This window comes from Triticum dicoccoides, chromosome 7B (assembly GCF_002162155.2).
Source record: "Triticum dicoccoides isolate Atlit2015 ecotype Zavitan chromosome 7B, WEW_v2.0, whole genome shotgun sequence".
NCBI lineage: Eukaryota > Viridiplantae > Streptophyta > Magnoliopsida > Poales > Poaceae > Triticum > Triticum dicoccoides.
Genome location: NC_041393.1, coordinates 244,029,772 through 244,044,264, shown reverse-complemented (window position 1 = coordinate 244,044,264; position 14,493 = coordinate 244,029,772). Strand labels below are relative to the sequence as shown.

General features: G+C 45.1%; 1 protein-coding gene across 1 annotated transcript; it reads left to right on the top strand.

Moving 5' to 3' along the window:
• The first annotated feature begins 797 nt into the window (after positions 1-797).
• LOC119337697 lies at positions 798-2,664 on the top strand. Its single transcript, XM_037609854.1, has 2 exons — positions 798-2,159; positions 2,271-2,664. Exon 1 carries the CDS (start codon positions 875-877, stop codon positions 2,156-2,158), a length of 1,284 nt encoding a protein of 427 aa, XP_037465751.1. The 5' UTR covers positions 798-874; the 3' UTR covers position 2,159; positions 2,271-2,664.
• The last annotated feature ends 11,829 nt before the right edge of the window (positions 2,665-14,493 follow it).

Genomic DNA, 14,493 nt, shown 5'->3' with positions numbered 1-14,493 from the left:
TTGTGCAGCGTGTCTGCGGCGGCGAAGCGCATGTCCATCAGTTCATGGGTTAGAGTTCGTTGCCATCGGTTACAGAAGCTCCACATTAGCCAATCAGTTTTTAAGAATCCAACAACCTATCACTCAAAATCGACTTCGGTGTGACATGAAAGTACTTAAGGTTAGAGTTGTCCAACAATTTTAGATTGCAAATTATATGATAACCGAGTTCAGAGGATATGGATCCACTAATTTGGATTTTGGGTTAGGCGGGTGAAACCTATACTTTCATAGAGTAGATCGCGTAGGTCGATGCAAGAGGAACAAAGAGACACGAAGTTCATGGACCGGTCCAACTGGAACGCTGCCCTATTAGTTAGGGTATTGGGCGAGTCGTAAGCGGCAGCAGCGTAGGGTGAGAGGGCTCCTATTCCTCGGCCTGTGCAGAGGGCAATGAGCAAACGCGTACGACCTCAGACTGTGGGACGACTGATGGAGGAGCAGACGCCTGTTTTTTTCCTCTTATTTTTTTTTGTTTTATTTTCTTTCTTTTTTTGCTTCCTAAAAATGTTACAATTTTTTTAAAAATATTCACATCTTTTTAAAATGTTCCAAATTTCAAGAAAAATGTTCCTTGATTTCAGAAATGATCTGAATTTAAAAAAACGAATTTGAAACCCTAAATGGGCCGGCCCGATAGAAGCGACAGCTAAGCGACCAGGAATTAGACCTAGCCCGGAAGCTGTTGTAGCTTGTCGTACTCGAACCCTAGCACGGTAAATATAAATTGTTCTTCAAGCCTCCCTTTTCCCCTTCCTCGCCCCATCCGCCATCAGCAGACCGACCTTCCTCCACAGAGCGTTGCTAGATCTGCCCCCTACCCGGCACAATCCCTATGGTAGCCAAAGCCGACCACCCCGCCTGGCTCCTCACTGCGGCCGAAGGCTACGTCGGTGACCGGTCCAACGAGAGGACCGCCAGAGGCATCACGAGTAAGGGCCTGAGCATCAAGGCGTCTTTTTTCCCCAACCGCCCGCCACAACCATCAAAGCTGTGGGTGCACTGCCCAGAGGCCGCGGTCGTCCAGACTCCCCGTGTCCTCTACATCGCCGGTGACCTGATCCTCTTCCGGGTCCCCATCTCTTCCGATCCTGTCCCAGAAAACCGTTTCTTTTGGCCGCTGGATAGCGACTATTTCGTCTACCGCGCTGGCCCCAATTTGCGAGAGCTCAAGCTCCTCACCGACGTGCACATCAGAAATTTCGAAGACTGTGAGGTTGGTATTCTTCCCCGTGGTTTCCACGACTACACCATCGCCGCGCTGGTTGTTTGTCCTCTCACCATCGACAGGTTTATACTCCATTTGTTCCACTCGGAGACATCTAGCTGGACCTCCATCGTGCCGCCTGTGGTGGAGCCACAGGAGGGCTTCAATATTGTCATCCCCACTAACACGGATCTTCATCGCCATGATACTTCCAACGTTATCACAATCGGTGGTGAGTACGGCACCATGGGCTGGGTCGATCTCTGGCGAGGCATCCTGTTTTGTGATGTGCTGTGTGAGAAGCCAACTCTCCGTGGAATACCATTGCCGCTGCCGATGTATCATATCACAGGCGGCGATGGGATGGGATTATATTTAGACCGTGCAATGGATTGCCGAGGCATTGCCTTCGTCAATGGCTGTCTCAAGTTCGTCCAACTGGACATCAGCGGCTCTTGCCTCTTACAGTACATAGACGGGGAAACAGGGTTTCCAACTTTGCTGGTGTCTGACTGGGCGATCTCCTCATGGACCAATAAGAAGATGGAGAATTCTTACAAAGCTTGGGGGGATGCTGAATGCACGGTCCAAGCTTCTGAGGTCACAATCAAAAGCGACATGGTTTCACAACCGACTGGAAGGCTGCTGCTGCCATCAGAGGATAGTGTTGAGAACCCAGAACGAAAGGCAGCCTACTTACCGCACCTTGTGATCTCTGACCCCTCTCCGAGCTTGGATGGTGATGGCGTTGTTTACCTAATTGCCAGGGAGAAATTATATCACCAAAAGTCATGGGTCCTTGCTCTTGACATGAATAGCAAGACGCTGCGAAGTGTTGCTCCCTTTGGCATGGTAGAAGACCCATGTGATTCTGTCGTGTATTGCACTAGCAGGTCTGCCTCCAATACTTGAGGTAATTCACACTGCAACGTCTCTCTCTCTCTCTCTCTCTCTCTCTCTCTCTCTCCCTGTGTGTGTGTCTATCTTCATACATGAAGCATTTTATCTATTCTGTTGGATGCAGTTATCTGGTGGAACTGGAGACCATGGGCTATCTACCGCAGGAATAAATTCAGCATGAAGATGTTTTTCTTATTAAGAAAGCATGCACCGGTGCTGTGGGCAGTTCTCTCTGGGTCTTGCTTTACATATTCATTTAGTTACTATTTTAGATGGAAAGACATGATCTCCTGCGTTTGTGATTTGTGGGCAACTTGCTTAATATGTTTGAGCAACATATATTTCTCGTTGTATTTTATTGTGTTGGACATGATGGCCTGTGTCTTCGGTCAAGTTGTTTATTAGTACTCAAGTTGGATATTCCTATTAGTACCATGTTTCAACCGACTTGTATGGTAGTATATGTTTGAAGAATCCATGTGGTTATTTGATCTCATATATGACTTGAGTCTGTTCAATCGTGATAATGTTAGAAGGACATAATATTTGTGTGTGCTTGTTGTTTTTCAGATTGCCTTTCAACTTGAACAAACTTAAATTACTGCTGCAGTAGTATTTACTTGAAATGTGTCTTTTGTCCTTTCATATTGTACACTAGATCATGGTGGTGCAGAGTTGCGGCGCCTATGTATTTTAACAATAAAAACAATGGGAATTTATATAAACATTGAAACATGAAAGTTAAATTTGAATAAAACGGTACATATTTGTTAGCACTAGAAGAGGTGAAGTTTTTTTTCCTGCATATATCAAATTGCAATCGGCTGGTGTACACGGTAATATTATAAATTAAAGGAAATTACCAATTACAAATTATGGGCTTGGTAATAAAGAAAATTCCCAATGTTTAGTGATGCAGGATCTCCAGCTAGCCAGAGATTTGTATGAAGTACTGTATATGACAAACTACCAAGAAAAGCAATATTTGGCAATCCAACTCACAATCAGTAGTGAATACGGGCAGTGCGTGGCGGCATGCCGCACCATATGGACTGGCAAACTAGATTTTACTTTGGGGATCTGATTATGAGACAAGGACTATAAGGAACTTCTAAAAAGTCGGTTCAAAGACTGAAAAGTGATGGTCTCGTCATGACTTATTTCCTAAGGTGGCATGACGATTTTTTTTACTTGGGCAAACTGCACTAATAGACCCTGCGTGAGCTAGATCGATGATGTGCCTGGCCTTGCCTTAGCATCACGGTGTTTTCCATGACCAGTAAAACTATAGTACCAGAATAAGCATACTCGTAGATGGTGAGTGATGGAATATTTTTTGTAGTTTTGTAAAAGCACCTAATTAATGCTCTTGTTTTCCTTAAAAAAATATGTTTATCAATGCATTAATTGCAATGCATGCATGCATAAAGTACATGTGTTGATCAATTTTCTCTTAATACTTGCATGCAATGATTTAATGCACCTTGAAATCTGAACTTGTAATGGAAAACAACCAAATTGAGCTTTATAAAATAGAAAAACTAAAATTTTGAGATAAGCCCTATGAACCGGAAAGGAGGAAGTAGCTATGTATGGAAGCAAATTAGACATTTAGTCATTTTCAAGTAGCTTACAAAAACTAACCCATAGAAAGTTGTGTCAATTCTTTTGGGCCCAGCGCTGTATAGGACACAAAAAACATTTTTATACCGGACGCGTGATAGACTAAATAAAATCATAAAACGATCTCTATAGATCCCCTAAAAGAACTCCATGTAAGCGATGGTTTGTTTTGTTCGTTATTTACAAGAAATGCAATTTGGAGCCCGAGCTCAGATGCTCTAGATATCTACACCGTGAGTCAACCTCGAGATTGGAAATGCAGCATGTCAGTCAATTTTTGGGCAAATGTCTGTCAACCATGGGCCATGTTCATTTATTGCCACCTATCGGAGCGTTCTCCATGACTTCCAGCTGGAGTCGAAGCCAAATCAATGTGCTTTCGCGTGCCGGCCACCGGCGCTGGCGGCGGTGCTGCTGCCATGGATACGGTCGCCGTCGTGTGGAGGCGGCACTGCTCTAGTAGTTCGGCATGATGCAAAAGGCTTGCGAGTGTGCTTCATGCTGTTAGCCACGGTCGGCAACGCCTCGTGCTCCGACGCCTGCTCCTCCGTCTAAACATCACTAGCGGCCGCAAATACACTACCACCGCTATGAGTGATGTGCTCGCGCGGCACGCCTGCCTCGACTACAACACGGAAAAGAACAATTGCGCGGACTCGGCCGGCGGGCGGCGGTGGCGTGCACGACCTGCCCCAAGATCTTTGAGTTACTCTGTACCACCTCACACAGGGAGACCTGTGAGTGATAGGCCTATTTGTGGCCACTGAGTGTCAGACGAGACGACTTGCGAACACGGCTATATTGATGCAGCTAACCCTTGCCGGAGCAGACCAAGAAGAAGATCCCACTATAATTTTTCAGCCCTGATTTGGAACAGCACCAGGCGCAACAAAGCTTGCCGCTGCTGGTCTCATGAATGGGGGTCTCGCTGTCTCACTTGTGAAGCTGTGCTGCTCGGATGGATCTCTGAGAGGAGCCATGACAGAGGAAGAGAGGAATTCTCCAGTGGACCGATTGAATCGAATTTTCGTCCTACTCGTCGGTGTTGCCGCAGAGTGCTGCACCACCACACTAGCTTCGCCGGTGACAACGCTTACGGCCGCTGCACACGGGGAGGATGGGGTCCACACTTGAATCCGGCACCGGAGCGGTGGGAGAGGTGGGATTCGTTGGTAGCCGGCTCACCATTATTGCGGAGAGAGACGACGGGTGAAGATGCTGACCATGCTGACAGTCCGCTTTGTGTATGATGGTACATGTCAGTACACAATGTATTCTTTTGTGTATAGACTGTTGTATTTCCTGAAAACTGAATTTGGCTCACATCCCCATGCTCTATTGAATGGTACAGATATCAGGAGTAGGTGAGCTCGGGAGCCAAAACGCTGCTCTTGTTATTTACGGATCTGTTTGAATTTTTAAGAACATTTTCTAAAGTTTTATGGACAACAACAACAACAACAATAAAGCCTTTAGTCCCACATAAGTTGGGGTAGGCTAGAGGTGAAATCCATAAGATCTTGCAACCAACTCATGGCTCTGGCACATGGATAGCAAGCTTCCAGGCACCCCTGTCCATAGCTAGCTCTTTGGTGATACTCCAATCCTTCATGTCTCTCTTAACGGACTTCTCCCATGTCAAATTCGGTCTACCCCGCCCTCTCTTGACATTTTCCGCACGCTTTAGCCGCCCGCTATGCACTGGAGCTTCTAGAGGCATGTGCTGAATATGCCCAAACCATCTCAGATGATGTTGGACAAGCTTCTCTTCAATTGGTGCTACCCCAACTCTATCTCGTATATCATCATTCCGGACTCGATCCTTCCTTGTGTGGCCACACATCCATCTCAACATACGCATCTCGGCCACACCTAACTGTTGAACATGTCGCCTTTTAGCCGGCCAACACTCAGCGCCATACAACATTGCAGGTCGAACCGCCGTCCTGTAGAACTTGCCTTTTAGTTTTTGTGTCACTCTCTTGTCACAGATAATGCAAGAAGCTTGACGCCACTTCATCCATCCGACTTTGATTTGATGGTTCACATCTTCATCAATACCCCCATCCTCTTGCAGCATTGACCCCAAATACCGAAAGGTGTCCTTTTGAGGTACCACCAGGCCATCAAGGCTAACCTCCTCCTCCTCACACCTAGTAGTATTGAAACCGCACATCATGTACTCGGCTTTAGTTCTACTAAGCCTAAACCTTTCGATTCCAAGGCTTGTCTCCATAACTCTAACTTCCTATTTACCCCCGCCCGACTATCGTCAACTAGCACCACATCACCCGCAAAGAGCATACACCATGGGATATTTCCTTGTATATCCCTTGTGACCTCATCCATCGCCAATGCAAAAAGATAAGGGCTCAAAGCTGATCCTTGATGCAGTCCTATCTTAATCGGAAGTCATCAGTGTCGACATCACTTGTTCGAACACTTGTCACAACATTATCGTACATGTCCTTGATGAGGGAAATGTACTTTGTTGGGACTTTGTGTTTCTCCAAGGCCCACCACGTGACATTCCGCGGTATCTTATCATAGGCCTTCTCCAAGTCAATGAACACCATATGCAAGTCCTTCTTTTGCTCCCTATATCTCTCCATAAGTTGTCGTACCAAGAAAATGGCTTCCATGGTCGACCTCCCAGGCATGAAACCAAACTGATTTTTGGTCATGCTTGTTATTCTTCTTAAGCGGTGCTCAATGACTCTCTCCCATAACTTCATTGTATGGCTTATCAGCTTAATTCCACGGTAATTAGTACAACTCTGAAAATCCCCCTTGTTCTTGAAGATTGGTACTAATATACTCCGTCTCCATTCTTCTGGCATCTTGTTTGCCCGAAAAATGAGGTTGAAAAGCTTGGTTAGCCATACTATCGCTATGTCCCCGAGACCTTTCCGCACCTCAATGGGGATACAATCAGGGCCCATCGCCTTGCCTCCTTTCATCCTTTTTAAGGCCTCCTTGACCTCAGACTTCTGGATTTGCCGCACCAAATGCATGTTGGTCTCATCAAAGGAGTCGTCCAGCTCAATGGTAGAACTTCCATTCTCCCCATTGAACAGCTTGTCGAAGTACTTCCGCCACCTATGCTTAATCTCCTTGTCCTTCACCAAGAGTTGGCCTGCTCCGTCCTTGATGCATTTGGCTTGGCCAATATCCCTCGTCTTCCTCTCTCGGATCTTGGCCATCTTATAGATGTCCCTTTTGCCTTCCTTCGTGCCTAACCGTTGGTAGAGGTCCTCATATGCCCGACCCCTTGCTTCACCAATAGCTCGCTTTGCGGCCTTCTTCGCCATCTTGTACTTCTCTATGTTGTCTGCACTCCTATCCAGGTATAGGCGTCTGAAGCAATCTTTCTTCTCTTTAATCACCTTCTGGACATCATCATTCCACCACCAGGTATCCTTATCTTTGCTTCTCCTTCCCCTGGACACTCCAAACTCCTCCGAGGCCACCTTACGAATGCAAGTCGACATCTTCATCCACACATTGTCCGCATCCCCTCCTTCCTCCCAAGGGCCCTCCTTAATGACCCTCTCCTTGAACGCCTGAGCTACCTCCCCCTTGAGCTTCCACCACTTTGTTCTAGCGACTTTGTCACGCTTATCCCGCTGGACACGAATCCGAAAGCGGAAGTCAGCAAGCACCACCTTATGCTGGGGTACAACACTCTCTCCAGGTATCACCTTACAGTCTAGGCACGCACGCCTATCTTCTCTTCTCGAGAGGATGAAATCAATCTGGCTAGAGTGTTGGCCACTACTAAAAGTCACCAGATGTGATTCTCTCTTTCTAAAGAGGGTGTTAGCTACAATCATGTTGTAGGCTAGAGCAAAGCTTAAGACATCATCCCCTTCTTGATTCCTGATTCCATAGCCAAAGCCCCCATGCGCCCCTTCAAAACCTGTGTTAGATGTACCCACGTGGCCATTGAGGTCTCCTCTTATGAAGAGCCTCTCACCAATCGGTACACTCCTAACCATGTCTTCCAGGCCTTCCCAGAACTCCCTCTTGGTGTTCTCATTGTGGCCTACTTGTGGGGCATACGCGCTGATAACATTGAGAACCAAGTCCTCAACTACCAGCTTGACTAGGATAATCTGGTCCCCACGTCTCTTGACGTCTACCACTCCATACTTTAGGCTCTTGTTGATCAAGATGCCTATGCCATTTCTGTTTGCAGCCGTCCCCGTGTACGACAGCTTGAAGCCGGTATCCTCCACCTCCTTCGCCTTCTGTCCTCTCCATTTGGTTTCTTGGACGCAAAGGATATCAACACCTCTCCTCACCACTGCATCAACTAGCTCCCAAAGCTTCCCTGTCAGAGACCCTACGTTCCAGCTACCTAAGCGAATCCTCCTAGGCTCGGCTAGCTTCCTTACCCTTCGCACTCGTTGAGTCAAATGCGAAGACCCTTGCTCAATTTCCACTACATCCGGGCGCCGATGTAGCGCGCCACTAAGGATGCGACGACCCGATCCTCGCTCTCTTGCCACCGTATCTGGATCAAGATACGGCGCACCACCTTGGGGCTGACAGACCGGCCCTTGCCCATTTTCCACCACACCCGGGTTTCGATGTAGCGCGTCGCTAAGAGCATTACACCTCAACGAAAATCTTTTGGGTTTCATCTCCATAAGAGTCGCTAAGTTTTTATGTTGGCTCGCCAAGCCTATCACAACCCTCCTCCTTTACCCATGCTTGGGACTGGCTATGTTGAGACAACATAGGCAAAGTTTTTCTAAAGTTTTATGGACATTATTTCCAAATTCCTGAATATGTATTCAGAACTCTATGTAAGCGATGGTTTGTTTTGGTCTTTATTTACAGATCTGTTTGAATTTGTATGAACATTTTCTAAAATTTCATGGACATTATTTCCAAATTCCTGAATGTGTTTTGAATTACACATCTCTAAATTGACAAACATTTTACGATTTCTCAAAAAAAAAACCTTACAACTTCTTAAAATTTAGAATTTTTGAAAATCTGGAATTAATTTAAAGAAGAAAAATAGGAAACAGGAATGATAATAAAAATAAGAAAAGAAACGACAAAAAAGAAATAAAAAAGGGCGCGTTATTGCCAAATTCCTGAATATGTTTTGAATACATCTCTAAATTTACCAACATTTTACGATTTCTTAAAAAAACCTACAACTTTTTGGAATTTAGAATTTTTAAAAATCTCTAATAAATTTAAAGAGGGGAAATAGGAAACAAAAAAAATAAGTAGAAAAAAGAAACATCAAAAAACAAAATAAAAAAGGGGCATCACGCATGGGTCGGCCCATACACATGCGGGGAGGAGGAGGTTCGCTTGCATTTACTACCCCTACAAAAGCACGAGAGGGGGCAGATCCAAATCATCTCAGCCGTATAAGTGCACGATCTAACGACCCAAAGCCTCCCAATGTTTAGCATTAATCGTGGTTAGTGCACATCCCCACGAAGTTACCCACGTTGTCACCACTAACCTAATCTCTCCCGTACCCCTTTGCCCTCCATGAAAACGAGATTCTGCTCCCCGCCGTGTGCCTTCGACGGTGCCGTCAGACCCCATGCGCGTCCCTTTGTACCCGGCCCTTCTTCCACTCCTCCGGCCCGCTCGTTCGCCGTTCCTCCACTAATCCCTTTCGATAGCACCTCCTGTACTGACGCCGCTGCCGCATTGGAGTAACCTATGTTGTGCGCATCGGTGACGCAGAGGAAGTCCTCAAGGAGGCGGTTGCCGCTACAGCTGCAGCAGATCGCAACAGGTCTAGGAGGTCGCCAACTACATCTTCAAGTCTACTACTCCTATAAAAGCACGAGAGGGGGCCGATCCAAATCATCTTTGCCGTATAAGTGCACGATCTAATGACCTAGAGCCTCCCAATGTGTAGCATTAACCATGGTTAGCGCACATCCCCACACAAATACCCATGCTGCCACCACTAACCTAATGTATCCCGTACCCCTTTGCCCTCCACGAAAACGAGAAACCGCTACCCACCGTCTCCCTTCGACGGTGCTGTCGGTCCCCACGCGTGGCCCTTTGTAACCGGCCCTTCTTCCACTCCTTCGGCCTTCCCTCCCGTTGTTCCTACACTACTCCCTTTCGACAACACCTCGCGTGCTCGACGACGCCGTCGCATCGTTGTAACCTCTGTCCGCAGCGGAGTAACCTATGTTATGCGCGTCGGTGACGAAGAGGAAGTCCTCAAGGAGGCAAATGCCGCTACAGCTACAGTAGATCGCAACAGGTCTAGGAGGTCACCAACTACATCTTCAAGATCATCAATGTGGACCAGTCCATTGGTTAGTTAGCACCGACTGGCCACTAACCTGTCTCCCTAACAATTTACTCTCTTCCTTTGTAGAATCTGATGGATGGCAACAAATTCAGGCTATGGATAGATGATTTCAAAGACTACCAAATTATTTCTTTTATGAATGAGATTGCCCACATAATAATTCAGAAGAGTAGTACTTTATCTTACTACCTTGAGAAGTTCATCACATGGTTGGTAAGTTGGCATTGACTCTTTTTCTTTGAATATCCTTTCTTCCTTGATTCGTAAGCCTCAGAGTATCAAACTTTGAGTATTGTCCAATAACAGCAGATGAGACTGAACACCCTGATGCGTTGTTGGAGGACGTGGTGATCCGGTCATGTTATGCCCAGTAAGAGCTGAGCTGGTCTTTTTGGTGCGTGGCTGGTCGTGGTGTTTCTAGGAATGCCTCTGCAGCAATACATAGGTGAATGATTTCAACGGCATTTCTTCTATGAAGTGTGTGGTTCACTCCAGCTATTAGAAATGTTCGACACTTAAAAGTATGTTTGCTTTCTTCTATACATGTATGTAGTGTGCATGATTTATAGTAAAATGCAATGAAAGTTTGTGATAACTCAAGAAACACCAACAGGTAGTACATGGATTTTGTCTGGTATGAGAACAAGTCCTAAATTTAATACCATTTCTGTAGGAACGAAAACACACCCATTTCTATTTTTCTTTTTTTACAGCAAATAATGTTACATTTGTGGATAATCCAATGTAGAGAAATCTGATTGTTACTTTGTCTCCTTTATACTTTTGCTTAGATTTTTAGTAGTTTAGAAAGCAAGTCTCACATTTTTCACACAAGTTTTCACTCCATACTTGGGTATGTTCTGCTTATGGGTAATGGAGGGATTCACAGACTTGATGAAATTTCTGCCATTGTTTGCTTGATTAGTACTCCCTCTATAATGAAATATAAGAGTGTTTAGATCATGATGTTTTAGTGATCTAAACACTCTTATATTTCTTTACAGTGGGAATATTTTCTTAGTACATAACAGAAGAATATTATTTTCTGGTCACCTACAATAAAAATTCTTTCTTTTACCTACATTATCATTTCTTATTATTCTCTCTTTAACATGAATATGAAAAGATAGAAGATAAACTCATGATCTATTGTACTCACTGTAGATCATCCTTTTTCAGTCAATAGGTTGGTACGAGATGTTAAAATGTGTTCCTATTTGTCTACCATTATTCTTCTATTTCAAAAGTGTTAATCGATTTCTTGCTTATATCTATACTGACTGCAGATTTGCTGAAATTTCAGTTTGCAAAACCCATGATCCAATCCATGATTTGTCTTATGCTACTGCTGGCCTTGTCCTTCCAAATAGATAAATGCATGATGGACATGAGGCAGCTCCTGCAGATTCTTACATGTTGTCAACATTAGATGATGATTTGGTTAGTGACTATTTTGAAAAAAATGTTCTCAATCTAACATGTACACTATATTCACATGTTAGTTTTGTTTTTGAATTAGCTCATGGGTGTATTTGATATGTGTGTTGGCCGTGTGAAGTTTCAAGTTTCTTTTTCTTACATAAGGGGATATTGAGTGCTCTCACTAAAGCTTTGCAAAATTGTCTTCTCTGGGACTAAGCAAAGATTCAAGCTATGGCAGTCATGGTGTTCTTTTAGTTGGGTTCATATGGCTTTAAAATATTATTTCTTTGAATGTATGTAAATTTTGGATCTATAGTGAAATTTTCTATTGAAAAAGACAAGGAAATTCATAGTTTATCTGTTTACATTCTTTGTAGTTTATCAATCTAAGTGAAATACTTGATGTAATTATAAACATATGTGAATTTCTTGTGCTTTCAACATATTATTTTTTATCATTATTAGTTCAAACCTTAACTTTGAAATGTTTCCTAGATCTTCAACATTCTCTCGGGAGAGACATGTGGCCCTGTTATGAAGGAAATATGCCCTAGAGGCAATAATAAAGTTATTATTTATTTCCTCATATCATGATAAGTGTTTATTATTCATGCTAGAATTGTATTACCCGGAAACATGATACATGTGTGAATACATAGACAAACGTAGTGTCACTAGTATGCCTCTACTTGACTAGCTCATTAATCAAAGATGGTTATGTTTCCTAACCATAGACATGTGTTGTCATTTGATTAACGGGATCACATCATTAGGAAATGATGTGATTGACTTGACCCATTCTGTTAGCTTAGCACTTGATCGTTTAGTATGTTGCTATTGCTTTCTTCATGACTTATACAAAGTTCCTACAACTATGAGATTATGCAACTCCCGTTTACCGCAGGAACACTTTGTGTGCTACCAAACGTCACAACGTAACTGGGTGATTATAAAGGTGCTCTACAGGTGTCTCCGAAGGTACATGTTGGGTTGGCGTATTTCGAGATTAGGATTTGTCACTCCGATTGTCGGAGAGGTATCTCTAGGCCCTCTCGGTAATGCACATCACTTAAGCCTTGCAAGCATTGTAACTAATGAGTTAGTTACGGATGATGTATTACGGAACGAGTAAAGAGACTTGCCGGTAACGAGATTGAACTAGGTATTGGATACCGACGATCGAATCTCGGGCAAGTAACATACCGATGACAAAGGGAACAACGTATGTTGTTATGCGGTTTGACCGATAAAGATCTTCGTAGAATATGTAGGAGCCAATATGAACATCCAGGTTCCACTATTGGTTATTGACCGGAAACAGTTCTCGCTCATGTCTACATAGTTCTCGAACCCGTAGGGTCCGCACGCTTAACGTTACGATGACAATTTTATTATGAGTTTATAAGTTTTGATGTACCGAAGGTTGTTTAGAGTCCCGGATGTGATCACGGACATGACGAGGAGTCTCGAAATGGTCGAGACATAAAGATCGATATATTGGATGACTATATTCGGACACCAGAAATGTTTCGGGTGATTTCGGAGAAAACCGGAGTGCCGGAGGGTTACCGGAACCCCCCCGGGAGAAGTAATGGGCCTTATGGGCTTTAGTGGAGAGAGAGGGGCATCCAGCATGGGCCGCGTGCCCCCTCCCCCTCTGGTCCGAATTGGACTAGGAGAGGGGCGGCGCCCCCTCTTTCCCTCTCCCTCTCCCCCTTCCTTTCCCCTCCTAGTAGGAGTAGGAAAGAGGGAGTCCTACTCCTACTAGGGGGAGGACTCCTCCTCCCTGGCGCGCCCACAAGGGCCGGCCGGTCTCCCCCCTTGCTCCTTTATATACGGGGCAGGGGGGTACCCTAGAACACACAAGTTGATCATCGTGATCGTTCCTTAGCCGTGTGCGGTGCCCCCCTCCACCATATTCTACCTCGGTCATATCGTAGCGGTGCTTAGGCGAAGCCCTGCGTCGGTAGAACATCATGACCGTCACCACGCCGTCGTGCTGACGGAACTCATCCCCGACACCCTGCTGGATCGTAGTCCGGGGATCGTCATCGAGCTGAACGTGTGCAGAACACGGAGGTGTCGTACGTTCGGTACTTGGATCGGTCGGATCGTGAAGACATACGACTACATCAACCGCGTTGTCATAACGCTTCCGCTTACGGTCTACGAGGGTGCGTGGACTTCACTCTCCCCTCTTGTTGCTATGCATCACCATGATCTTGCGTGTGCGTAGGAATTTTTTTGAAATTACTACGTTCCCCAACAGTGGCATCCGAGCCTAGGTTTTATGCGTTGATGTTATATGCACGAGTAGAACACAAGTGAGTTGTGGGCGATACAAGTCATACTGCTTACCAGCATGTCATACTTTGGTTCGGCGGTATTGTTGGATGAAGCGGCCCGGACCGACATTACGCGTACGCTTACGCGAGACTGGTTCTACCGACGTGCTTTGCACACAGGTGGCTGGCGGGTGTCACTTTCTCCAACTTTAGTTGAACCGAGTGTGGCTACGCCCGGTCCTTGCGAAGGTTAAAACAACACTAACTTGACGAACTATCGTTGTGGTTTTGATGCGTAGGTAAGAACGGTTCTTGCTCAGCCCGTAGCAACCACGTAAAACTTGCAACAACAAAGTAGAGGACGTCTAACTTGTTTTTGCAGGGCATGTTGTGATGTGATATGGTCAAGACGTGATGCTATATTTTATTGTTTGAGATCATCATGTTTTGTAACCGAGTTATCGGCAACTGGCAGGAGCCATATGGTTGTCGCTTTATTGTATGAAATGCAAACGCCCTTTAATTGCTTTACTTTATCACTAAGCGGTAGCGATAGTCGTAGAAGCAATAGTTGGCGAGACGACAACGATGCTACGATGGAGATCAAGGTGTCGCGCCGGTGACGATGGTGATCATGACGGTGCTTCGGAGATGGAGATCACAAGCACAAGATGATGATGGCCATATCATATCACTTATATTGATTG

Coding starts and splice junctions, on each gene's coding strand:
- LOC119337697 (XM_037609854.1), top strand. CDS start 875: ATGGTAGCCAAAGCCGACCACCCCGCCTGGCTCCTCACTGCGGCCGAA.